A 26443-nucleotide genomic window follows, 5' to 3' on the forward strand; every position below is an offset into this window, starting at 1 on the left:
GAAGAAGACATTCTGATGCATGCAGAAAGAAAGAAATGGCAGAAATTAGGATATGTAGAGACAGAAAATAGAAAATAAAGGCATTGGCTAGGATATACTCACATTGTTCACAGGCTTGTTTCCTCCAAGGTGCTTTGGTCTGTCTGCTCTGCTTCTCTGTCTGGTGCATAGCGACTTGCAACTGTCCACTCCCTCCCTTTATCACCTTGTTTATGGGGGGTGGCTTATCAGTGTCTAGACATGTTTTTCTCTGGTGCAATGCATGCGTTCACGAACGCAAGCAAACGCATGTGCTTGCGGCCGCATGCGTTCACATAGACAGCAATGCTTTTTTTGGCGCATTTGTGCCGCTAACAACCGCATACGTTTCTAGGCGGCAAATTGATGCCTCCAAAATTACTACATGTAGCGTTTACCACGCCAAACCGCAGACTACGAAACGACGCATGCGTCGTCAAACGTGGCCAACGTGTTGTGAGTTCTGTTTTTGGGCTCCCTCTGGTGGTTACTGATGGTACTGGGTGACTTGTCTTTCCTGGGTTTCTGGGTTCCACCTGTTCCATCAGCATATGGGAGTTTCCTATTTAACCTGGCTTTGCTGGCATTTCCTCGCCGGTTATCAATGTATCCAGTGTGTCTTGTTACCTCTGCTCCCTGCTCCTAGAACCTTCTGGACAAGCTAAGTTTGGATTTTCCTGTTTTGTGTTTTGCTTAATTTGGTTTTTAGTCCAGCCTGCAGATATGTGATTCTCTGCTGCTGGTTGCTCTAGTGGGCTGAAATTGCTTTTCATGTACCATGAGTTGGCACATGAGTTCAAGTAATTTCAGGATGGTTTTTTGAAGGGTTTTTCGCTGACCGCGCAGTTCACTTTTGTATCCTCTGCTATCTAGCTTTAACGGGCCTCATTTTGCTGAAACTGTTTTCATACTACGTATGTGCTTTCCTCTCATTTCACCGTCATTATATGTGGGGGGCTGCTATTTGCTGTGGGGTATTTCTCTGGAGGCAAGAGAGGTCTGTGTTTCTTCTGATAGGGGAAGTTAGATCTTCGGCTGGAGCGAGACGTCTAGGATCATCGTAGGCACGTTCCCCGGCTACTTTTATTTGTGTGTTAGGTTCAGGGTCGCGGTCAGCTCAGGTTCCATCGCCCTAGAGCTTGTTTGTATCTGTGCTTGTCCTTTTTGTGATCCCCTGCCATTGGGATCATGACAGTATAACCGGCCCACAAAGTGTTAATTGTATTGGCTGAAGTAGGAGGATAAGTAGTCTGAGGAAGTTTTTTTTTTTTTTTTTCCCTCAGAGTTTGCTGCCTAGCCTTATTGCAGCCTGGCTACTTCCTCCTCCTCTTAATCTTTGAATGGCTCTGATCTCAGCTGTTTATCATGGACGTCCAGAGTTTGGCTTCCAGCCTGAATAATCTTGCCACTAAGGTTCAAAATATACAGGATTTTGTTGTACATGCTCCTATGTCTGAACCTAGAATTCCTGTCCCAGAGTTTTTTTCTGGAGATAGATCTCGTTTTCTGAATTTTAGGAACAATTGCAAGTTGTTTCTTTCTTTGAAATCTCGCTCCTCTGGAGACCCTGCTCAGCAAGTCAAGATAATTATATCTTTCCTGCGGGGTGACCCTCAGGATTGGGCATTTGCATTGGCACCAGGGGACCCTGCGTTGCTTAACCCTCCGTCACATACAATATTCGGACTAACGAGTTCACATACAATGTGCCTGTCAGGCGCCTGCTGGAAAAATACCTATAATATCTAATGTTTGCAATTTCAGTGCTCTAAAAGTGATCAGTGACCTTCATAGGGATGTAATAAAAGAGACTACACATAATCAGTTGCAAAAAAAAACATTTACTTAACATAAAACTAATAACTATGAAATACAAACTTTTCAAAACTCCCGCCAAATAGTCCCCAGTTCGACTCTCTCAAAAAAAGTACAAAGAAAATTTTTGAACACAAACTTAATTTTAAGGTACCTTAAGTACTATTAAAAACATATTCAATCAGAAGTAGATGCTGAGGTTTCCCCAGAAAAGTCACACTTGCAAAGCAAATAGCAAGAATTACACACCATTTTTGCATGTGTCAGGCAAATTGCTTTATGACATTTGAGACATTCATAATTTGAAAGCCTTCTGGTTCCGCTTTCCGTTTGGCAGGTGGTGCATCTCCTTCTTTTGTGAGGTGGTGCAGATGGTGACTTTTCACCATCATCTTCTGGGCGGAACCTTTTGAGCTGAACTTGAAGGCGAGAGGGGATACCGATTGTTTTCACGCTTCTCCTGCGTAGCTCTCCAAGTACTAGTTCATGGGCCAATTTTTTCAGATACAATCGTCTACGGAGTGGTTCAAGCTTGTTTTCAAGATAAATTACTTGTGAATTTATACCACCCAAATTCAACATAGCAAAAAATATGACCATTGGCCAGCGTTTGATGTTTCTGCTGACGTTGAAAGTGGAGCACATCTGATCTGCTGTATCCACACCCACTTTGGTGGCATTGTAAAATGTAATTATCTCCGGGTTTTTTTCTGCCCCAGTCCCAGGATCGATGGCAGCATCATCATGAAGTGTTGATAGAAGAAGTACGATTTTTTTGGCATGTGGTACATAGGAAACTAAAGCCTTTCCATTATGGAATGCAAACATACTGCTGTACTGTTGTCTCTCTTTCACACTTACAAACTGTGGCGGCAATTCCCTTTTGTTTTTTCTTACAGTTCCCACATATGACAGCTTCTGAATTTTCAGATAATCAATCAGATCACAACTTGTAAACCAATTGTCAGCTGTAATATTGCGACCTGATCCAAATAAGGGTTCAGCCAGTCTTTTTACAACATCAATGGGTTTGTTGCTCACACAGTAAGGACCTTCTGGTTGTTTTCCTGCATAAACTTCCAGGTTGTAAGTGTAGGTCTTACTGGCATCAACAAGGGCATAAATTTTTATTCCATATTTGTTTGGCTTTGATGGAATATATTGACGAAAGGCACATCTACCACAAAAACCAGGGAGCATTTCGTCAATAGTGAGATTCTCTCCAGGGTAATAACTTTGTTTACAGTTTACAACAAATCTTTGAAATATATCACGAATTGGAGCAAGTCGGTCATGTGTTTTGCGTTCGGTTCGGGTAGTTCTGTCGTCAAACCGAAGGCAACGAATTAGAATCTTGAATCTGTTTATGGACATAACAAGGCTAAATTTTTCAACTCCATCCCCATCTTTACCCCAAAGTTCCTCCAAACTTTGTCTATTTGCCCTATAAGCTCCTGCAAGGTACAGTAATCCAAAAAAAGCACGCAGTTCTATTTCATCTGTGGGCTTGATGGTTCTGTTGCAGATGTACTTGTCCTTTATAATGTCTATATATTGGTTGGTATATGTGACAATAGAGTCCAGAATGTCATCTGTAAATATACTGTTCCAGCATTCAACTGCAGTTTTTGCATTACGTGCAGTTCCTATTACTGCAGGAAGGTGAGTAATAATGTTTAAAGGTTCCCTACGTTTTTTCTGGAATGGCTTCTTGTTCCATTTAGTATTTTTATCTTTTCCAATATAATATGATCCAACTTCTTCATCCTCACCACTGTCACCATCTTGCTCTGTTTCAGAATCCAGGACACATTCTTCCACCTCATCATGAGAATCAATCTCACTTTCCTCTCCTAAATCCTCATTCAGTGTGAGGTCTCTATCATCTAACAGCATGTTTGTTACTTCCTCAACATCAAGTTGTTTGGATAAATTGTACATTTTCCTCTCCATTTCAGCAGATAATCTGAAGCAAGAGAAGGAATATGTTAGGGAACTACTGTATATGCCTGAGCAGCACACTTTCTTTTATAAAATCTCCCTTATTTCTATGAAATATCCTCACATTTTGTGCTATACATTCATAAAACAAGCTAAATAAACTATTGTGATGAATAAAAACATAAAATACCAACCTTACTGAATGTGACGTATTCACATACAATGAGCCTGAGAGATCTGTGCAGCTATATCCTCTCCCCTGAAGCTCTGAAATCCAACTGTGATATCAGGTTTCACAGACCTTCAAGAGACAGGAGACTACCTGGAGGGAGGGGGTTTCCTCACAATCTGGTGAGGAAGGAGAAATGAAAGTAAAAGAGAAGCGCCTGTCAGATCAGTTGTATGTGACGGAGGGTTAATGCAGATGCGTTTTTTCTGGCATTGGGTTTGCTCTATGAGGAACCTAACCAAGAGATTCAGGCTGAAAAAGCTTTGTTGGCCCTCTCTCAGGGGCAAGATGAAGCAGAAATTTATTGTCAAAAATTTCGGAAGTGGTCGGTACTTACTCAGTGGAATGAGTGCTCTCTGGCTGCAAAGTTTAGAGATGGCCTTTCTGAGGCCATTAAAGATGTTATGGTGGGGTTCCCTGCGCCTGCTGGTCTGAATGAGTCTATGACTATGGCTGTTCAGATTGATCGGCGTTTACGGGAGCGCAAACCTGTGCATCATTTGGCGGTGTCGTCTGAACCGTCACCTGAGATAATGCAATGTGATAGAATTCAGTCCAGAAGTGAACGGCAAAAGTATAGGCGGAAAAAAGGGTTGTGCTTTTATTGTGGTGATTCAGCTCATGTTATATCAGCATGCTCTAAACGCACAAAAAAGGTTGATAAGTCTGTTGCCATTAGTACTTTACAGTCTAAGTTCATTCTGTCTGTGACTCTGATTTGTTCATTATCATCCATTTCCGTCGATGCCTATGTGGATTCAGGCGCTGCCCTGAGTCTTATGGATTGGTCATTTGCCAATCGCTGTGGGTTTAGTCTGGAGCCTCTGGAAGTCCCTATTCCTTTGAAGGGAATTGACTCTACACCTTTGGCTATGAATAAACCTCAGTACTGGACACAAGTGACCATGCGTATGACTCCCGTTCATCAGGAGGTGATTCGCTTCCTGGTACTGTATAATTTGCATGATGTTCTAGTACTTGGTCTGCCATGGTTACAAACTCATAATCCAGTCCTTGACTGGAAATCAGTGTCTGTGTTAAGCTGGGGTTGTCAGGGGGTTCATGATGATGCACCTCCGATTTCTATCGCTTCATCTACTCCTTCTGAGATTCCTGTGTTTTTGACTGACTATCGGGATGTTTTTGAGGAGCCTAAGCTCAGTTCGCTTCCTCCTCACAGGGATTGCGATTGTGCTATAAATTTAATTCCGGGCAGTAAATTTCCTAAAGGTCGTTTGTTCAATCTGTCAGTGCCAGAGCATACTGCTATGCGGGATTATGTTAAGGAGTCCTTGGAAAAGGGACATATCCGTCCATCTTTGTCCCCTTTGGGAGCAGGTTTTTTTTTCGTGGCCAAGAAAGATGGTTCCTTGAGGCCTTGTATAGATTATCGTCTTTTGAATAAGATTACCGTAAAATATCAGTATCCTTTGCCATTGTTGACTGATTTGTTTGCTCGCATTAAGGGGGCTAAATGGTTCACTAAGATTGATCTTCGGGGTGCGTATAATCTTATACGAATAAAGCAAGGTGATGAGTGGAAAACCGCATTTAATACGCCTGAGGGCCATTTTGAGTATTTGGTAATGCCTTTTGGACTTTCTAATGCTCCTTCAGTCTTCCAGTCCTTTATGCACGATATTTTCCGTGAATATCTGGATAAATTTATGATTGTGTATTTGGATGATATTTTGTTTTTTTCTGATGACTGGGAGTCTCATGTTCAGCAGGTCAGGAAGGTGTTTCAGGTCCTGCGGGCCAATTCCTTGTTTGTAAAAGGCTCAAAGTGTCTCTTTGGAGTCCAGAAGATTTCTTTCTTGGGGTATATTTTTTCCCCTTCTACTATTGAGATGGATCCCGTCAAGGTTCAGGCTATTTGTGACTGGACGCAGCCTACATCTCTTAAGAGTCTACAGAAGTTCTTGGGCTTTGCTAATTTCTATCGTCGTTTTATAACTGATTTTTCTAGTGTTGTTAAGCCTTTGACGGATTTGACTAAGAAGGGTGCTGATGTTGCTAATTGGTCTCCTGCGGTTGTGGAGGCCTTTCAGGAACTTAAGCACCGGTTTTCTTCTGCTCCTGTGTTGCGTCAGCCAGATGTTTCACTCCCTTTTCAGGTTGAGGTTGATGCTTCCGAGATTGGAGCGGGGGCGGTTTTGTCACAGAGAAGCTCCGATGGCTCAGTGATGAAGCCATGCGCGTTTTTTTCTAGAAAGTTTTCGCCGGCTGAGCGGAATTATGATGTTGGTAATCGGGAACTTTTGGCCATGAAGTGGGCATTTGAGGAGTGGCGTCATTGGCTAGAGGGTGCTAGACATCGTGTGGTGGTCTTGACTGATCACAAAAATTTGATTTACCTTGAGTCTGCCAGGCGTCTGAATCCTAGACAGGCTCGTTGGTCACTGTTTTTCTCTCGTTTCAATTTTGTGGTTTCATACCTGCCAGGTTCAAAGAATGTGAAGGCGGATGCTCTTTCTAGGAGTTTTGTGCCTGACTCCCTTGGAAATTCTGAGCCCTCTGGTATCCTTAGGGATGGGGTGATTTTGTCTGCTGTCTCCCCAGACTTGCGACGTGCTTTGCAGGAGTTTCAGGTGGCTAAACCTGATCGTTGTCCGCCTGAGAGACTGTTTGTTCCGGATAATTGGACCAGTAGAGTCATCTCCGAGGTCCATTCTTCTGCGTTGGCAGGTCATCCTGGAATATTTGGTACTAGAGACTTGGTGGCCAGGTCTTTTTGGTGGCCTTCCTTGTCGAGGGATGTGCGTTCTTTTGTGCAGTCTTGTGAGGTTTGTGCTCGGGCTAAGCCTTGCTGTTCTCGGGCCAGTGGATTGTTGTCACCTTTGCCTATCCCGAAGAGGCCTTGGACGCACATTTCCATGGACTTTATTTCGGATCTCCCTGTCTCTCAAAAAATGTCCGTTATCTGGGTTGTGTGTGATCGCTTTTCTAAAATGGTTCATCTGGTACCCTTGCCTAAGTTGCCTTCCTCCTCTGAGTTGGTCCCTCTGTTTTTTCAGAATGTGGTTCGTTTGCATGGGATTCCTGAGAACATCGTTTCTGACAGGGGATCCCAGTTTGTGTCTAGATTTTGGCGGACTTTCTGTGCTAAGATGGGCATTGATTTGTCCTTTTCGTCTGCATTCCATCCTCAGACGAATGGCCAGACTGAACGAACTAATCAGACCTTGGAAACTTATTTAAGGTGTTTTGTTTCTGCTGATCAGGATGACTGGGTTACCTTTTTGCCGCTGGCCGAGTTTGCGCTTAATAATCGGGCTAGTTCTGCTACCTTGGTTTCTCCTTTCTTTTGTAATTCGGGGTTTCATCCTCGTTTTTCCTCTGGTCAGGTGGAACCTTCTGATTGTCCTGGAGTGGACATGGTGGTGGATAGGTTGCATCGGATTTGGAGTCATGTGGTGGACAATTTGAAGTTGTCCCAGGAGAAGGCTCAGCAGTTTGCTAATCGCCGTCGCCGCGTGGGTCCTCGACTTCTTGTTGGTGACTTGGTGTGGTTGTCTTCTCGTTTTGTTCCTATGAAGGTCTCTTCTCCTAAGTTCAAGCCTCGGTTCATCGGTCCCAATAGGATCTTGGAAATTCTTAACCCTGTGTCGTTTCGTTTGGATCTCCCGGCATCGTTTGCTATTCATAATGTGTTTCATCGGTCGTTGTTGCGGAAGTATGAGGTACCTGTTGTTCCTTCTCTTGAGCCTTCTGCTCCAGTGCTGGTGGAGGGAGAATTGGAGTATGTTGTGGAGAAGATCTTGGATTCTCGTGTTTCCAGACGGAAACTCCAGTATTTGGTCAAGTGGAAGGGTTATGGTCAGGAGGATAATTCTTGGGTGGTTGCCTCGGATGTTCATGCTGATGATTTGGTTCGCGCTTTTCATAGGGCTCATCCTGGTCGCCCTGGTGGTTCTCGTGAGGGTTCGGTGACCCCTCCTCAAGGGGGGGGTACTGTTGTGAGTTCTGTTTTTGGGCTCCCTCTGGTGGTTACTGATGGTACTGGGTGACTTGTCTTTCCTGGGTTTCTGGGTTCCACCTGTTCCATCAGCATATGGGAGTTTCCTATTTAACCTGGCTTTGCTGGCATTTCCTCGCCGGTTATCAATGTATCCAGTGTGTCTTGTTACCTCTGCTCCCTGCTCCTAGAACCTTCTGGACAAGCTAAGTTTGGATTTTCCTGTTTTGTGTTTTGCTTAATTTGGTTTTTAGTCCAGCCTGCAGATATGTGATTCTCTGCTGCTGGTTGCTCTAGTGGGCTGAAATTGCTTTTCATGTACCATGAGTTGGCACATGAGTTCAAGTAATTTCAGCATGGTTTTTTGAAGGGTTTTTCGCTGACCGCGCAGTTCACTTTTGTATCCTCTGCTATCTAGCTTTAACGGGCCTCACTTTGCTGAAACTGTTTTCATACTACGTATGTGCTTTCCTCTCATTTCACCGTCATTATATGTGGGGGGCTGCTATTTGCTGTGGGGTATTTCTCTGGAGGCAAGAGAGGTCTGTGTTTCTTCTGATAGGGGAAGTTAGATCTTCGGCTGGAGCGAGACGTCTAGGATCATCGTAGGCACGTTCCCCGGCTACTTTTATTTGTGTGTTAGGTTCAGGGTCGCGGTCAGCTCAGGTTCCATCGCCCTAGAGCTTGTTTGTATCTGTGCTTGTCCTTTTTGTGATCCCCTGCCATTGGGATCATGACACAAACGCAATCAAACACAGACCCTTGCGTTCTAATGTTAAACATAGGAATACACAACGCATGCGGATTTTTGCAGATGAAACGCTGCGGAAACAAACGCAAATGTGAAACCGGCCTAAGTCTGCATTATTTCTTCTTCATGGTGAAACCATTAGGCTTTGGGCATTATATTAATAATATGAACCACACTGATCTTTAATTTCATTGTATGCATAAGGCTGAATAGGATCAGTACCTTTCTGCAGTAGTTGTGGGCTATTTTGTTTCACCACTGCTGAAAACCTCATTCATACTAACATTTCAGACTAGGGTGCCAAGGGTCCACCAGTAACCATCTCCGGGGCCCCACTTTTCAGCTACCTGCAAATATGACTTCATCATCAATCACAAATTTATATAATAATGTTATATGAATAAGATGCTACCTTTGTACATAGTGATTAAAGTATATTGTACTAAGTACTGCTCATATAAAAGGGTGGTGGCCCACATTTGCACTGGGGTCCACCGGAAGATTATCCTGTGGGTCAGTCCAAGCCTGTATACTATACATACTGTACAGTATTTGTCAGTGAAAACCCAAAGTAAAATGCTATTATCCAAGTATTCTCCATTTACAATTCATGTGTCAGAGCTCTCATCTGCTCTGTTACTGCTATTGTCCAGGCTCAGGTGTGCTTTGTACAATCTGATCATTGCTCGGGAAATAGATGATATATAAAGGACAAATTCGCTGCTTGTGTTACTTTAAATGATTAGATGTAATTATAGATAATTGGTCACTTGTGCTCTAGATTGATTCAATATGCATAAAGCATTGTACTCCCTGATTCATGATGTTCTGAACAACATTTTCAAAAGAGAAATAAAAGAGATACAGAAATAAACATTATTACGCCCTTGTGTCATTTCCTCCCTACAACAAAACACTTATCCCTGTATAATTCATTTAAATAAGCTATGAACTATGCTTTTGTCTTGATGAATATCAATAGAAATTGATATCCCTATAAGAAGTACAGCTTGTATCCTGATTACAATGATTAGGCGTCACCAATATTTTCTTGTGTAGCTTAGCTTTATGATGACTCCATGATTAATATAAGTAACAGACTTGTGCATGTCTATCTTTGAAAAATCTTACAGAATGTATAACGTACAGTGCTCAGATACACACTTGTGAAAAAGTGTTTGCCTCCTTCCTGGTGTCTTATTCTTTTGCATGTCTGTCACACTTAAATGTTTCAGATCATCATACAAATTTGAATATTAGACGAAGATTAACAACTAAAAAATTCAGTTTTTAAATGAAGGTCTTTATTAATACGGGAAAGAGAAATCCTAACTTACAGGACCCTGTGTGAAAAAGTGTGGCAAACATGCAAAAGAACAGGAAATATGAAGAGGGCAAACATTTTTTTCACTCAACTGTTACTGAGCATGATACCATCAATTATTTGTAGTTCCCAAACACTAGCAGCACTCATACAGCTGCACATAAAGACATTGCTACCATCATGTTTCACTATAGGCAGCATGCATTTATCTACATTTATTTTTTTGTGAATGTATGATGCCTACAGTGAAACATGGTGGTGTCAATGTGTTTATTTTGGGATGAATAAGTGCTCCTGGAGTCGGGGAGTTACATTTCATTGATGGTATCATAAATACACAGATGTACTGCTTTATATAAATAGAGGAGATACTACCATCACTCTGTGCAGTTGGTAGAAGTGCACTATGACAACAATGCAATGATCCCAAACACACATATGTTGCATTTCTGAAGAAGAATATGTAAAAGTAATCAGTGGCAAAGTATGCATTCTTTATGTGAAGCCAAGTAAAACACATATGGGGAATTCTGAAGAGGCAAGTTGAGCATCACTCTCCATCCAGCATTTAGACTCTATAAGAGATCATTCTTGAAAAATGAAAACAGTTGCAATATGTTGCTAACTTGTTCATACTATGCCTAGAAGACCTGTTTCTGTCTATCATGGAGGTTATACAAAAAATTTGATATAGTTAGTTATGTATTATGCTTTGCTTTTATAGCGCTATCATATTACGCAGCGCTTTTCTTACATTATCATCGCTGTTCCCCAATGGGGCTTACAATCTAGATTTACTATAAGTATGCTTTTGGAAAGTGGAAGGAAACCGAAGTACCGGTGGAAAACCTGCATAAACATAGGGAGAGCATACATACTCCTTGTAGATGTTGTCCTTGGTGGGATTTGAACCCAGGACACCAGCACTGTACGGCTGTAATGCTAACCACTGAGCTGTATTTGATGTGGGGTGAATTCATTTTTCATGAACTAGTTTGAGTAAAACTGAAGGTTTTGTAGTAAAAATAATATTATTAACCTTATTTTTATGTTGTGTTAAAAAATGTTCGATGTAACTCAATCTTGTCAAGATGTTGGCAATAGTTCTTGTGTTTAGTGAGATAATTATTAAAATCTTACTTTTCAAAGGGGGTGTACTAATTTATGCTAAGCACTGTATGTATTAAACGTTGAGCCAATCTGTAATTATATATATGATCTTGAGTTACTGTAAAACCTGTATTATAACAAAGATCTGCATTTTCTGGTCCTTTCATTGATATAAGAATGTCTACAAGCTTGCTCCTATATCTACAGTTTATGTGCCATGAACCATAGGACATAGTTGTATATTTTACTTATTGTTGTGTCCTGGATTGTGTCCCTTTCATCTTAGAGGTTGTGTTGTATTTTTGTGTTTCGTACAACTTTGTTTTTTATGGAGTTCCCTGATATTTAATGTAAAATTGCTTAATAGGAGGGCAAAATTTCACCCATATCAATATACGTTATACTTACAAAAGAAAAAGTCATAAACTAATTTTTTGATATTTTTTTTTGTCATTTTAGGGGTTCACTGATCCTATTTATCGGGGCAGACGCAAAGAGTTTGCTGACATTGCATTTAATTACAAACAGTAGGTTGTTTTTCTTTACACATTCTGAAATCAATGCCCTTTAGCAAAAATCAATAGTAATCCAAAATGAAGACCAAAATTGACCTCCAATTATGTTGATGAGTTTTGCCAACCAGAGTAGAAGAGCCTAGTGTCTGTTTCCTCATTGATATGCTTTCCATGACTCTTGGGACGGTGTACTACCCAACATGGAATGTGATGTCGACTGTTTCTTTCCACCCAGTGACAAACGGTATGGGTACTACCGCACCTGGGCCACAGTTTTTCAAAGTCTCAAAATAAGCTTCTTGGTCTACTTCTGTGGTGTATCCAACCTTGCACTTTCCCTATAATAATAAGGTAAATCCACATTTTAATATGTGTGCCAATCTTCTTTCAAGTACATATATGCAAAATTATAATATTAAAAACACATACGAATATCTGGCAACATTCTCCTGAGAACATTCACAACATAATGTAGGGATATGCTCAAGTGGCAGATCTCTTGCTAAAAGTTTCACTGTAAGGGTAGGCTCACTCTTGTCTATAAATTGCAAATCGATGGATTGCCCTAGGACCAATGTTATTTAGTGCAGATCTGCGTATTTTTCTCAACTGTATTCAGGTTGCGTAAAACTTTGCAGCATGCTGTGTATGAACAGGTAAATTGGATGAGATTAGCCAATGCTAGTCTATGGGTGTGAGAAAAAAAACAGCCCATGGACCATGTGTATGCTGCCTGATTTTTATGCACACATCTCAAATGAACCAGTAAATTGCATGAGCCAAGCACAGGATGTTCACAGCCAGAACCTTTCTGGCAACCAAGAAAAAAAAATCTAGACAAAGATATATATAGATAGATGATAGAAAGATATTTAATATAAGATAGATAGATAGATAGCTGTAATAATATGCATGTGCTGTGACTGTGACACAGCCGCAACACATAGAGCTGTGGCACCGATCAGCTGATCAGCCGGCGCGATCCAGGAAGCCCCTATTGCCTGCCAAATAAGAAGGAACCCGAACAAATTCGCTCAACTCTAGTGTCTACCAGACACCACCATTACTAACTCCGTATTTAAAAGTAAATAGCACATACACAAAAATAGTTTGTTTTAAAAAAAACACTCCTAAACTTTTCCCTGGTTCTCCAATTTATTTTAAAACAAACAAAAAAAACCCATGCAGGTTCAGGGTAGTCCAGAGAATCCGATGTAGTTCCCAAATGAAAACCTGGAAACCATAAAAAAGAGAAAGAGAAACAAGACACTGTCCTTCGTTCACAATTTTTTTAATAAAAAAGGTCCCATGCAGGTCCTTCATATTCCAGTTCTTCCCACAACGTTCCCTGATTCCATCATTCAAAGCCTATGGAGCCTTGTTCTGAAGCTGCGCTGTGCGAGACACGGCGACTGTGAAGGACAGTAACATTACTGACATCACAGCACTTGACAGTTGCACGTAGTGCAACATGGACGGGGATGTGAAATTATCTATCCATCATCTGTCTATCTATCTATCTATCTATCTATCAATAATAATAATAATAATTTTTATTTATATAGCACCAACATATTCCGCAGCACTTTACAATTAAGCGGGGACATGTACAGACAATAAATTCAGTACAAGTTAAGACAATTTAAACAGTGACATTAGGAGTGAGGTCACTGCTCGCAAGCTTACAATCTACAAGGAAATGGGGGACACAATAGGTGAAAAGTGCTTGTTATTTCAGGTCTGGCAATTATAATAAATAGGGATTTTCATATAAAGCTGCATGATCCGGTCATCAGCCCGTGTGTTTAAGTGCAATAGTCAAGTATCAAGTGCAGTTATCGTGTGCATGGAGGGTGTGGAGACAGATGAATAGTAGGGTGCAGATTCAGAATAATATTTGGAAGGAGGCAACAGGGCAAAATTAGTTTACTGAGTAGTTGAGTTAATGTGGTAGGCTTGTTTGAAGAGATGGGTTTTTAAAGTGCACTTGAATAGGTCGGGGCTAGGTATCAGTCTGATTGTCTGGGGAAGTGCATTCCAGAGAGCTGGCGCAGCACGAGAGAAGTCTTGGAGACGAAGATGCGAGGTTCGGATTACGGGGGATGTTAGTCTTAGGTTATTTGTAGAATGGAGGGCACGTGTAGGGCGATAGAGATGAGAGAGGAGATATAAGGCGGTGCAGAACTGTGGAGAGCTTTGTGGGTGAGAGAGATGAGTTTATACTGGACCCTGTAGCAAATGGGTAGCCAGTGTAATGACTGGCACAAGATGGAGGCATCGGTGAAGTGGCTGGACAGAAATATGACCCTGGCTGCCGCATTCAAGATGGATTGGAGGAGAAAGTTTAGTAAGAGGGAGACCGATCAGAAGAGAGTTGCAGTAGTCCAGACGAGAATGAATAAGAGCGACAGTAAGAGTCTTAGCAGTTTCAAAAGTGAGAAAAGGTCGGATTCTGGAAATGTTTTTAAGATGCAGGTGACAGGAGGGAGTGAGTGATCGGATATAGGGAGTAAAGGAAATTTGGGTATTGAATATGACCCCAAGACAGCAGGCATGCTGCTTGGGAGTTATGGTTGAAACCTCCAGGGTAATTTCGATGTTGGGTAGAGTGAGATTAGTAGAAGGGAGAAACACAAGAAGTTCTGTTTTGGAGAGATTTAGTTTCAGATAGAGGAAGGACATGATGTTAGAGACAGCAGACAGACAATCTTTGGTATTTTGAATTAGGGTAGGGGTGATGTCAGGGGAAAAATTATATATTTGGTTGTCGTCAGCATAGAGATGATACTGGAACCCAAATCTGCTGATTGCTTGTCCAATAGGGGCAGTGTATAGAGAGAAGAGGAGAGGGCCTAGGACTGGGCCCTGCGGAACCCCGATAGTAAGGGGACGAGGAGAGGAAGAGGAGCCGGCAAAAGATACAGTGAAGGAGCGGTCAGAGAGGTAGGAGGAGAACCAGGAGATGGCTGTGTCCTTGAGGCCTATAGAGCGGAGCATAGTGAGGAGGAGCTGGTGATCGACAGTGTCAAATGCGGCAGAGAGATCCAGGAGAATCAGCAGGGAGCAATAACCTTTGGATTTAGCTGTTATTAGATCATTAGAGACTTTAGTGAGGGCAGTTTCAGTGGAGTGTAAAGAGCGGAAACCAGATTGTAAGGGGTCGAGAACAGAGTTATCTGAGAGATAGTGGATTAGACGGGAGTGGAGCAAGCGTTCGAGGAGCTTAGAGATGAAGGAAAGGTTTTAGACAGGTCTGTAGTTAGCAGTGCAGTTCTGGTCCAGGGATGGCTTTTTAAGTAAAGGGGTTATGATTGCATGTTTAAATGAGGAGGGAAAGATACCTGAAGAATGGGAGAGGTTAAATATTTTAGTCAGGTGAGTGGTGACCACTGGTGAGAGAGACTGCAGGAGATGTGAAGGAATGGGGTCACTGTTGCAGGTTGTAGGCTGAGCAGAAGCGAGGAGCTTATTATTATTATTATTATTATTTATTGTTATAGCGCCATTTATTCCATGGACCTTGGAAACTTCTTCTTCTGAAACAGGCTCAAAGATGTCTAGTGAGCTTGAGGTGTGGCAGGGAAGAGGATCCAGGCACTGAGGAGATTGGGCTAAGATATCCTGATGGATGTGGTTGATTATTTATAGGAAATAGGTGGCCAGATCCTCACCACTGAGGTTGGTGATGGGGGCCTGTACTTTAGGTTTCAGGGGGGAGTTTAAGGTTTCAAAAAGTCCTTTTGGGTTGTTGGATAGTGAGGTGATGAGGGTGGTGAAGTAGGATTGTTTGGCCCGATGAAGGGCAGAGTTATATGTCTTGAGCATGGACTTATTGTGGATGAAGTCTTCTGCTAAGAGAGATTTTTTCCACTGCCACTCTGCACACTTTGAGCAACGCTGAAGAAAGCATGTTTGCATAGTGTGCCAGGGCTGCCGTTGTCTGTGTTGGGACTTTCTGCTTGTAGAAGGTGCTGCTTCATCTAGGGCATTCTTCAGTGTATTATTGAAGTGTGACAATGCTAAGTCGGGACAGGAGAGGGAGGAGATGGGGGCTAAAGATGTGTGGAGATTGTCCATAAGCTGCTGGGTATTGATGGTACATGTATTCCGATAAGTGTGGTAAGGGGGGGGGTCTCGGGTGAGGACTAGGGTTGAGCGAAACGGATCGTTCATTTTTAAAAGTCGCCGACTTTTGGCAAAGTCGGGTTTCATGAAACCCGACCCGACCCCTGTGTGGGGTCGGCCATGCGGTACGCGACTTTCGCGCCAAAGTCGCGTTTCAATGACGCGAAAAGCGCCATTTCTCAGCCAATGAAGGTGGACGCAGAGTGTGGGCAGCGTGATGACATAGGTCCTGGTCCCCACCATCTTAGAGAAGGGCATTGCAGTGATTGGCTTGCTGTCTGCGGCGTCACAGGGGCTATAAAGAGGCGTTCCCGCCGACCGCCATCTTACTGCTGCTGCTCTGAGCCTAGGGGGAGGTTGCTGCCGCTTCGTCAGAAGCAGGGATAGCGTTAGGCAGGGTCCATTAACCACCAAACCGCTTGTGCTGTAGTGATTTCCACTGTCCAACACCACCTTTTGTTTGCAGGGACAGTGGAAGCTACATTTTTTTTTCCTCAGCGCTGTAGCTCATTGGGCTGCCCTAGAAGGCTCCCTGATAGCTGCATTGCTGTGTGTATGCCGCTGTGCAAATCAACTGCTTTTTTCAAAGCACAAATCATGTTGTTCCTTCCTTTCTGCACAGCTATCTTGTTTGTTTGTCCACACTTTTTATTTAATTTGTGCATCAGTCCACTCCTTATTGCTGCCTGCCATACCTGGCTGAGATTACTGCAGGGAGATAGTAATTGTAGGACAGTCCCTGTTTTTTTTTTTTTTCTCCCTAAAAAAATAAGTTGTGGGAGATTAAGATTGGCATTTCTGCTAGAGTGCCATCCCTGTGTATGCCATCTCTCTCACATAGTGAGCCATAGAAAGCCTTTTTATTTTTCTGTTTTTTTTTTGTGGGGTTTATAAATTCTCCCTGAAAAAAAAAAAACAGTGGGAGATTAATATTGGCCTTTGGGCTTGTGTGCCAGTCCTGAGTGTGCCATCTCTCTCTCAAATAGTGGGCCATAGAAAGCCTATTAATTTTTTTTTTTTTGGTTTCTAAATTCTCCCTGAAAAAATAAAAAAAAATGAGTGGGAGATTAATATTGCCCTTTCTGCTTGTGTGCCACTCCTGACTCCTGGGCGTGCCATCTCTCTCTCTCAAATAGTGGGCCATAGAAAGCCTATTTTTTTTTATTTGGTTTCTAAATTCTCCCTGAAAAAATAAAAAAAAATCAGTGGGAGATTAATATTGCCCTTTCTGCTTGTGTGCCACTCCTGACTCCTGGGTGTGCCATCACTCTCTCTCAAATAGTGGGCCATAGAAAGCCTATTTTTTTTATTGGGTTTCTAAATTCTCCCTGAAAAAATAAAAAAAAATCAGTGGGAGATTAATATTGCCCTTTCTGCTTGTGTGCCAGTCTTGACTCCTGGGTGTGCCATCTCTCTCTCTCAAATAGTGGGCCATAGAAAGCCTATTTTTTTTTTTATTTGGTTGCTAAATTCTCCCTGAAAAAAAAAAAAATCAGTGGGAGATTAATATTGCCCTTTCTGCTTGTGTGCCAGTCTTGACTCCTGGGTGTGCCATCTCTCTCTCTCTCTCACATAGTGGGCCATAGAAAGCCTATTTTTTTTTATTTGGTTTCTAAATTCTCCCTGAAAAAAAAAAAATCAGTGGAAGATTAATATTGCCCTTTCTGCTTGTGTGCCACTCCTGACTCCTGGGTGTGCCATCGCTCTCTCTCAAATAGTGGGCCATAGAAAGCCTATTTTTTTTATTTGGTTTCTAAATTCTCCCTGAAAAAATTAAAAAAAATCAGTGGGAGATTAATATTGCCCTTTCTGCTTGTGTGCCACTCCTGACTCCTGGGTGTGCCATCTCTCTCTCTCAAATAGTGGGCCATAGAAAGCCTATTTTTTTTTATTGGGTTTCTAAATTCTCCCTGAAAAAAAAAAAAATCAGTGGGAGATTAATATTGCCCTTTCTGCTTGTGTGCCACTCCTGACTCCTGGGTGTGCCATCTCTCTCTCTCAAATAGTGGGCCATAGAAAGCCTATTTTTTTTTTTATTTGGTTTCTAAATTCTCCCTGAAAAAATCATTTTTTTATTTGGTTTCTAAATTCTTCCTGAAAAAATAATTTTTTCAAATTTTGTTTCTAAAGTCTCCCTGAAAAAATAAAAAAAAAATCAGTGGGAGATTAATATTGCCCTTTCTGCTTGTGTGCCAGTCTTGACTCCTGGGTGTGACATCTCTCTCTCTCTCAAATAGCAGGCCATAGAAGCCTATTTTTTTTATTGGGTTTCTAAATTTTCCCTGAAAAAATAAAAAAAAATCAGTGGGAGATTAATATTGCCCTTTCTGCTTGTGTGCCAGTCTTGACTCCTGGGTGTGCCATCTCTCTCTCTCAAATAGTGGGCCATAGAAAACCTATTTTTTTTTTTTATTGGGTTTCTAAATTCTCCCTGAAAAAATAAAAAAAAATCAGTGGGAGATTAATATTGCCCTTTCTGCTTGTGTGCCACTCCTGACTCCTGGGTGTGCCATCTCTCTCTCTCAAATAGTGGGCCATAGAAAGCCTATTTTTTTTTTTATTTGGTTTCTAAATTCTCCCTGAAAAAATAAAAAAAAATCAGTGGGAGATTAATATTGCCCTTTCTGCTTGTGTGCCACTCCTGACTCCTGGGTGTGCCATCTCTCTCTCTCTCAAATAGTGGGCCATAGAAAGCCTATTTTTTTTTTATTTGGTTTCTAAATTCTCCCTGAAAAAATCATTTTTTTTAATTTGGTTTCTAAATTCTTCCTGAAAAAATCATTTTATTTAAATTTTGTTTCTAAAGTCTCCCTGAAAAAATAAAAAAAAATCAGTGGGAGATTAATATTGCCCTTTCTGCTTGTATGCCAGTCTTGACTCCTGGGTGTGACATCTCTCTCTCTCAAATAGTGGGCCATAGAAAGCCTATTTTTTTTTTTATTGGGTTTCTAAATTATCCCTGAAAAAATAAAAAAAAATCAGTGGGAGATTAATATTGCCCTTTCTGCTTGTGTGCCAGTCTTGACTCCTGGGTGTGCCATCTCTCTCTCTCAAATAGTGGGCCATAGAAAGCCTTTTTTTTTTTATTTGGTTTCTAAATTCTCCCTGAGAAAATCATTTTTTTTTTATTTGGTTTCTAAATTCTCCCTGAAAAAATCATTTTTTTTAATTTGGTTTCTAAAGTCTCCCTGAAAAAATAAAAAAAATCAGTGGGAGATTAATATTGCCCTTTCTGCTTGTGTGCCACTCCTGACTCCTGGATGTGCCATCTCTCTCTCTCAAATAGTGGGCCATACAAAGCCTATTTTTTTTTTTTTTTGGTTTCTAAATTCTCCCTGAAAAAAAAAAAAAAAAAGTGGGAGATCAATATTGACATTTGTGCTTGAGTGACAGTCCTGCGTGTGTGGCATCTCTCTCATTTGGTGCCACCGAAAACAGAGTGTGTAACATTGTGCCTGATTTTCCTTGCGGTCTCACCCACCTGTAAAGGGATATCTAAATCATACTGAAGTTATAGCTCACCGTGTAAGTTGTTTGACAGCAACAAATACCGTTACTTTGGTTACGTTTTTAAAACAATGAGGAAGTCTGGTGGAAAAGGTCGTGGCCGTGGGCGTTCATTGTCAGCTGGTAATGATGGTAGTGGTAGTGGAGCATCAGGTGGTCGTGGGAAAAAAAATATTCCACCTAAGTCTGGAGCTGTGGAGCCAGGTTCGTCGTCTGGCTACAGAGGGCCTCGAACGCTCCCTTTTCTGGGAGTAGGAAAACCGCTTTTAAAGCCGGAGCAGCAAGAGCAAGTTTTGGTTTACCTTGCAGACTCAGCCTCTAGCTCTTTTGCCTCCTCTTTTGAAACTGGTAAATGTAAAAGCAGCGCGTCGTTAGTGGATGTTCACGGTCAGGGACAAGTCGCTTCCTTGTCCTCTTCAGCAAAAACAACAACAGAGTAGGATGCAACAGGCGACACAACGGGTTACTCCATGGATGACCCAGTTGTTGACCCCGATTGGCAGCCATTGGGGGAACAGGGTGCAGGAGGCAGTAGTTCTGAAGCGGAGGAGGAGGGGCCGCAGCAGGCATCAACATCGCAACAGGTTCCATCTGCCGGGCCCGTAGATGGGACAAAACGCGTGGCAAAGCCAAAACCTGTTGGAGGACAGCGTGGCCATCCGGTTAAAGCTCAGTCTGCAATGCCTGAAAAGGGATCCGAGGCTCGAAAGAGTGCAGTCTGGCATTTTTTTAAACAACATCCAATTGATCCGCGCAAAGTCATCTGTCAAAAATGTTCAACTACCTTAAGCAGAGGTCAGAATCTGAAAAGTCTCAATACAAGTTGCATGCATAGACATTTAACCACCATGCATTTGCAAGCCTGGACTAACTACCAAACGTCCCTTAAGGTTGTAGCACCCTCGGCCAATGAAGCTAGTCAGCAACGCTACATCCCTGCCGTCACTGTAAGGCCACCATTTTCCGCACCACCTGCAGTATCTGTGCAGGTTTCTTTGCCAGGCCAAAGCAGTCAGGGTCAGGGAATCACCAGTTTTGTAGTAGGAAACACTGCATCTAGGGCACAGGCGGAAACAATACCGTCTCCAACCGTCTCTCAGTCTGCCATGTCCACCGGAACACCCGCTAGTTCCACGATCTCCAGCTCTGCAGTCCAGCTCACCCTACATGAGACTCTGGTTAGAAAAAGGAAGTACTTATCCTCGCATCCGCGTACACAGGGTTTGAACGCCCACATAGCTAGACTAATCTCGTTAGAGATGATGCCCTACCGGTTAGTTGAAAGTGAAGCTTTCAAAGCCCTGATGGACTACGCTGTACCACGCTACGAGCTACACAGTCGACACTACTTTTTGAGAAAAGCCATCCCAGCCCTCCACCAGCATGTTAAAGAGCGCATCGTCCATGCACTCAGGCAATCTGTGAGTACAAAGGTGCACCTGACAACAGATGCATGGACCAGTAGGCATGGCCAGGGACGTTACGTGTCCATCACGGCACACTGGGTGAATGTGGTGGATGCAGGGTCCACAGGGGACAGCAATTTCGGGACAGTTCTGCCTAGCCCACGGTCTAGGAAACAGTTGGCTGTAGGTGTTCGCACCCCCTCCTCCTCCTCCTCTTCGTCCTTCTGCAGAAGCGAGAGCTCGTCCACAGACCGCAGTCGCCAAACCACTCCATCCGCAGCTGGCACTGTTGCACATCAGTTGTCCCAATATGGGGCAGCTACTGGCAAGCGTCAGCAGGCTGTATTGGCTATGAAGTGTTTGGGCGACAACAGACACACCGCGGAAGTTCTGTCCGAGTTCTTGCAGAGAGAAACGCAGTCATGGCTGGGCACAGTAGATCTTGAGGCAGGCAAGGTAGTGAGTGATAACGGAAGGAATTTCATGGCTGCCATCTCCCTTTCCCAACTGAAACACATTCCTTGCCTGCCTCACACCTTAAACCTGGTGGTGCAGTGCTTCCTGAAAAGTTATCCGGGGTTTTCCGACCTGCTCCTCAAAGTGCGCGGACTTTGCTCACATATCCGCCGTTCGCCCGTACACTCCAGCCGTATGCAGACCTATCAGCGGTCTTTGAACCTTCCCCAGCATCGCCTAATCATAGACGTTGCAACAAGGTGGAACTCAACACTGCACATGCTTCAGAGACTGTGCGAACAGAGGCGGGCTGTTATGTTTTTGTGGGAGGATACAAGACATGTGTCAAGTCCTTCAGTGTTTTGAGGAATGCATATGGCTGGTTAGTGCAGACAGCGCCATAATAAGCATGAGCATCCCCCTAATGCGTCTGCTGAGGCAAAGTTTGACGCACATAAAGGAGCAGGCATCTGCAGCCGAGGAAGAGGAAAGCCTTGACGACAGTCAACCATTGTCTGGTCAGGGCAGTGTACAGGACGAGGTAGCGGGCGAACAGGAGGAGGAGGACGAGGAGGATGATGGGCATGAGTATTTTTTTTTTTTTTTTAATGAGGACGCTTCTCCGGGGCCACTGGAAATTGGTTGCGTGGCAAGGCTGGGTTCTGGGTTTCTGAGGGACACAAGTGACGTAGATATGCCTGAAACTGCCCCTCAACCAAGCACAACCGCAAATTTGACAACTGGAACTTTGGCACACATGGCGGATTATGCCTTACGTATCCTCAAAAGGGACACACGCATTACGAAAATGATGATCGATGACGATTACTGGTTGGCCTGCCTCCTTGATCCTCGCTATAAAGGCAAATTGCAAAATATTATGCCACAAGACAACTTGGAACTAATATTAGCAACCAAACAATCAACTCTTGTTGACCGTTTGCTTCAGGCATTCCCAGCACACAGCGCCCGTGATCGTTCTCACACGAGCAGCAGGGGGCAGCAGACCAGAAGTGTTAGAGGTGCAGAAATCCGAAGTGGCGTTGGACAGAGGGGTTTTCTGACCAGGTTGTGGAGTGATTTTGCTAGACAGGACAGGTACTGCTGCATCAATTGAAAGTGACAGGAGACAACATTTGTCCAGTATGGTTACTAACTATTTTTCATCCCTTATCGATGTTCTACCTCAACCGTCATTCCCATTTGATTACTGGGCATCCAAATTAGACACCTGGCCAGAATTGGCAGAATATGCATTGCAGGAGCTTGCTTGCCCGGCAGCTAGTGTCCGATCAGAAAGAGTATTCAGTGCTGCAGGTTCAATATTAACCGAAAAAAGGACTCGTCTGGCTACCCAAAATGTTGATGATCTAACCTTCATTAAAATGAACCACAACTGGATTTCGAATTCTTTTGCCCCACCTTGCCCGGCCGACACCTAGGTTTCCTATGAAAAGGTATTGCCTGTGGACTACTCTGAATGACTTTACCAATCTCGTAATTTGCGGCAGCTGATTGTCCAGCATACGACATGTTTACACCTCCCTAAATGGCCAAACTCCCCACACGGGGCCGTGGTATCGCCACTTGGCGCAAGCACCCGTGAGAGTGCTGTTTGTCTGAAGAGGTGGGTGTGCCTGCTTTTGGTCTACGGCACTGCCACTGGGTCCCTCATAGTACAATAAAGTGTCTCTGGCGGTGGTGGTGCGCACCCAACGTCAGACACACTGTTGTAACATGAGGGGCCCTGGGCATGTACCGCCGGCCACAAGAGAGTTCCCCCACCCCCAGCTCAAACATTGCTCTACCACTTGCACAATTATCTGTCACAGCTCCACCTATGTTTAGTCTATGCGCTGACATCCGTAAATTTCTGCCACTGACAATACCATTGTGTTGACATGTATGATGGTACTTAACATAGTCAGGGGCAGTGTCCTATATTTACCCAAGTAAATACTTTGTGCCAAATTACTAGGTCTGATACTACGCAGAGGAGCCCACCCCTGTACCTAATGATTGCACCCTTTTGGTTTTTCTTTTTGTTGTAATGCGAGACATTAACATGTATTTATTTTTTGGGACTACTAACTGGCAGACACTCATTACAATTGGCCGCCGCTGACAACACCAATGGTGCCCACTGCCTGTGTACCCCTGCAAGAGAATTCAAAGTGCCTACAGCCCAATTTTATTATGTTAGGCCTTCGAAGCCTGTCTGCGGTCCCTCCTTCCACTAGGCCTCCACTGACCTGTCTACTGCTGCCCGTGTACCCCTGGAACCAATGTTAAAGTGCCTACAGCCCTAATTTATTATGTTAGGCCTTCGAAGCCTGTCTGCGGTCCCTCCTTCCACTAGGCCTCCACTGACCTGTCTACTGCTGCCCGTGTTCCCCTGGAACCAATTTTAAAGTGCCTACAGCCTAATTTTATTATGTTAGGCCTTCGAAGCCTGTCTGTGGTCCCTCCTTCCACTAGGCCTCCACTGACCTGTCTACTGCTGCCCGTGTACCCCTGGAACCAATGTTAAAGTGTCTACAGCCCAATTTCATTATGTTAGGCCTTCAAAGCCTGTCTGCGGTCCCTCCTTCCACTAGGCCTCCACTGACCTGTCTACTGCTACCCGTGTACACCTGGAACCAATTTTAAAGTGCCTACAGCCATATTTTATTATGTTAGGCCTACTACGCCTGTCTGCGATCCCTCCTTCCACTAGGCCTCCACTGACCTGTATACTGCTGCCCGTGTACCCCTGGAACCAATGTTAAAGTGCCTACAGCCCTAATTTATTATGTTAGGCCTTCGAAGCCTGTCTGCGGTCCCTCCTTCCACTAGGCCTCCACTGACCTGTCTACTGCTGCTCGTGTACCCCTGGAACCAATTTTAAAGTGCCTACAGCCATATTTTATTATGTTAGGCCTACTACGCCTGTCTGCGGTCCCTCCTTCCACTAGGCCTCCACTGACCTGTCTACTGCTGCCCGTGTACCCCTGGAACCAATGTTAAAGTGCCTACAGCCCTAATTTATTATGTTAGGCCTTCGAAGCCTGTCTGCGGTCCCTCCTTCCACTAGGCCTCCACTGACCTGTCTACTGCTGCCCGTGTACCCCTGGAACCAATGTTAAAGTGCCTACAGCCCAATTTTTTTATGTTAGGCCTTTGAAGCCTGTCTGCGGTCCCTCCTTCCCCTAGGCCTCCACTGACCTGTCTACTGCTGCCCGTGTACCCCTGGAACCAATTCTAAAGTGCCTACAGCCATATTTTTTTATGTTAGGCCTACTACGCCTGTCTGCGGTCCCTCCTTCCACTAGTCCTCCAGTGACCTGTCTACTGCTGCCCTTGTACCCCTGGAACCAATGTTAAAGTGCCTACAGCCCTAAATTATTATGTTAGGCCTTCGAAGCCTGTCTGCGGTCCCTCCTTCCACTAGGCCTCCACTGACCTGTCTACTGCTGCCCGTGTTCCCCTGGAACCAATTTTAAAGTGCCTACAGCCTAATTTTATTATGTTAGGCCTTCGAAGCCTGTCTGCGGTCCCTCCTTCCACTAGGACGCCACTGACCTGTCTACTGCTGCCCGTGTACCCCTGGAACCGATGTTAAAGTGCCTACAGCCCTAATTTATTATGTTAGGCCTTCAAAGCCTGTCTGCGGTCCCTCCTTCCACTAGGCCTCCACTGACCTGTCTACTGCTGCCCGTTTACCCCTGGAACCAATGTTAAAGTGCCTACAGCCCTAATTTATTATGTTAGGCCTTCGAAGCCTGTCTGCGGTCCCTCCTTCCACTAGGCCTCCACTGACCTGTCTACTGCTGCCCGTGTTCCCCTGGAACCAATTTTAAAGTGCCTACAGCCTAATTTTATTATGTTAGGCCTTCGAAGCCTGTCTGCGGTCCCTCCTTCCACTAGGCCTCCACTGACCTGTCTACTGATGCCCGTGTACCCCTGGAACCAATGTTAAAGTGCCTACAGCCCTAATTTATTATGTTAGGCCTTCGAAGCCTGTCTGCGGTCCCTCCTTCCACTAGGCCTCCACTGACCTGTCTACTGCTGCTCGTGTACCCCTGGAACCCATTTTTAAAGTGCCTACAGCCATATTTTATTATGTTAGGCCTACTACGCCTGTCTGCGGTCCCTCCTTCCACTAGTCCTCCAGTGACCTGTCTACTGCTGCCCTTGTACCCCTGGAACCAATGTTAAAGTGCCTACAGCCCTAAATTATTATGTTAGGCCTTCGAAGCCTGTCTGCGGTCCCTCCTTCCACTAGGCCTCCACTGACCTGTCTACTGCTGCCCGTGTTCCCCTGGAACCAATTTTAAAGTGCCTACAGCCTAATTTTATTATGTTAGGCCTTCGAAGCCTGTCTGCGGTCCCTCCTTCCACTAGGACGCTACTGACCTGTCTACTGCTGCCCGTGTACCCCTGGAACCAATGTTAAAGTGCCTACAGCCCTAATTTATTATGTTAGGCCTTCGAAGCCTGTCTGCGGTCCCTCCTTCCACTAGGCCTCCACTGACCTGTCTACTGCTGCCCGTGTTCCCCTGGAACCAATTTTAAAGTGCCTACAGCCTAATTTTATTATGTTAGGTCTTCGAAGCCTGTCTGCGGTCCCTCCTTCCACTAGGCCTCCACTGACCTGTCTACTGCTGCCCGTGTTCCCCTGGAACCAATTTTAAAGTGCCTACAGCCTAATTTAATTATGTTAGGCCTTCGAAGCCTGTCTGCGGTCCCTCCTTCCACTAGGACGCCACTGACCTGTCTACTGCTGCCCGTGTACCCCTGGAACCAATGTTAAAGTGCCTACAGCCCTAATTTATTATGTTAGGCCTTCGAAGCCTGTCTGCGGTCCCTCCTTCCACTAGGCCTCCACTGACCTGTCTACTGCTGCCCGTTTACCCCTGGAACCAATGTTAAAGTGCCTACAGCCCTAATTTATTATGTTAGGCCTTCGAAGCCTGTCTGCGGTCCCTCCTTCCACTAGGCCTCCACTGACCTGTCTACTGCTGCCCGTGTTCCCCTGGAACCAATTTTAAAGTGCCTACAGCCTAATTTTATTATGTTAGGCCTTCGAAGCCTGTCTGCGGTCCCTCCTTCCACTAGGCCTCCACTGACCTGTCTACTGATGCCCGTGTACCCCTGGAACCAATGTTAAAGTGCCTACAGCCCTAATTTATTATGTTAGGCCTTCGAAGCCTGTCTGCGGTCCCTCCTTCCACTAGGACGCCACTGACCTGTCTACTGCTGCTCGTGTACCCCTGGAACCAATTTTAAAGTGCCTACAGCCATATTTT

At 44.1% G+C, this 26443-nt stretch overlaps 1 protein-coding gene across 1 annotated transcript in view; it reads left to right on the forward strand.

The window, feature by feature from the left end:
• PAH (phenylalanine hydroxylase) overlaps positions 1 to 26443 on the forward strand; it is a 189514-nt gene that overhangs the window by 127267 nt on the left and 35804 nt on the right. The window contains exon 5 of the mRNA XM_069764263.1: positions 11606 to 11673. Coding sequence (XP_069620364.1) covers positions 11606 to 11673 — 68 coding nt within the window. The remainder of the gene's footprint in view (positions 1 to 11605; positions 11674 to 26443) is intronic.

Source organism: Ranitomeya imitator, chromosome 4, assembly GCF_032444005.1.
Source record: "Ranitomeya imitator isolate aRanImi1 chromosome 4, aRanImi1.pri, whole genome shotgun sequence".
Classification (NCBI taxonomy): Eukaryota; Metazoa; Chordata; class Amphibia; order Anura; family Dendrobatidae; genus Ranitomeya; species Ranitomeya imitator.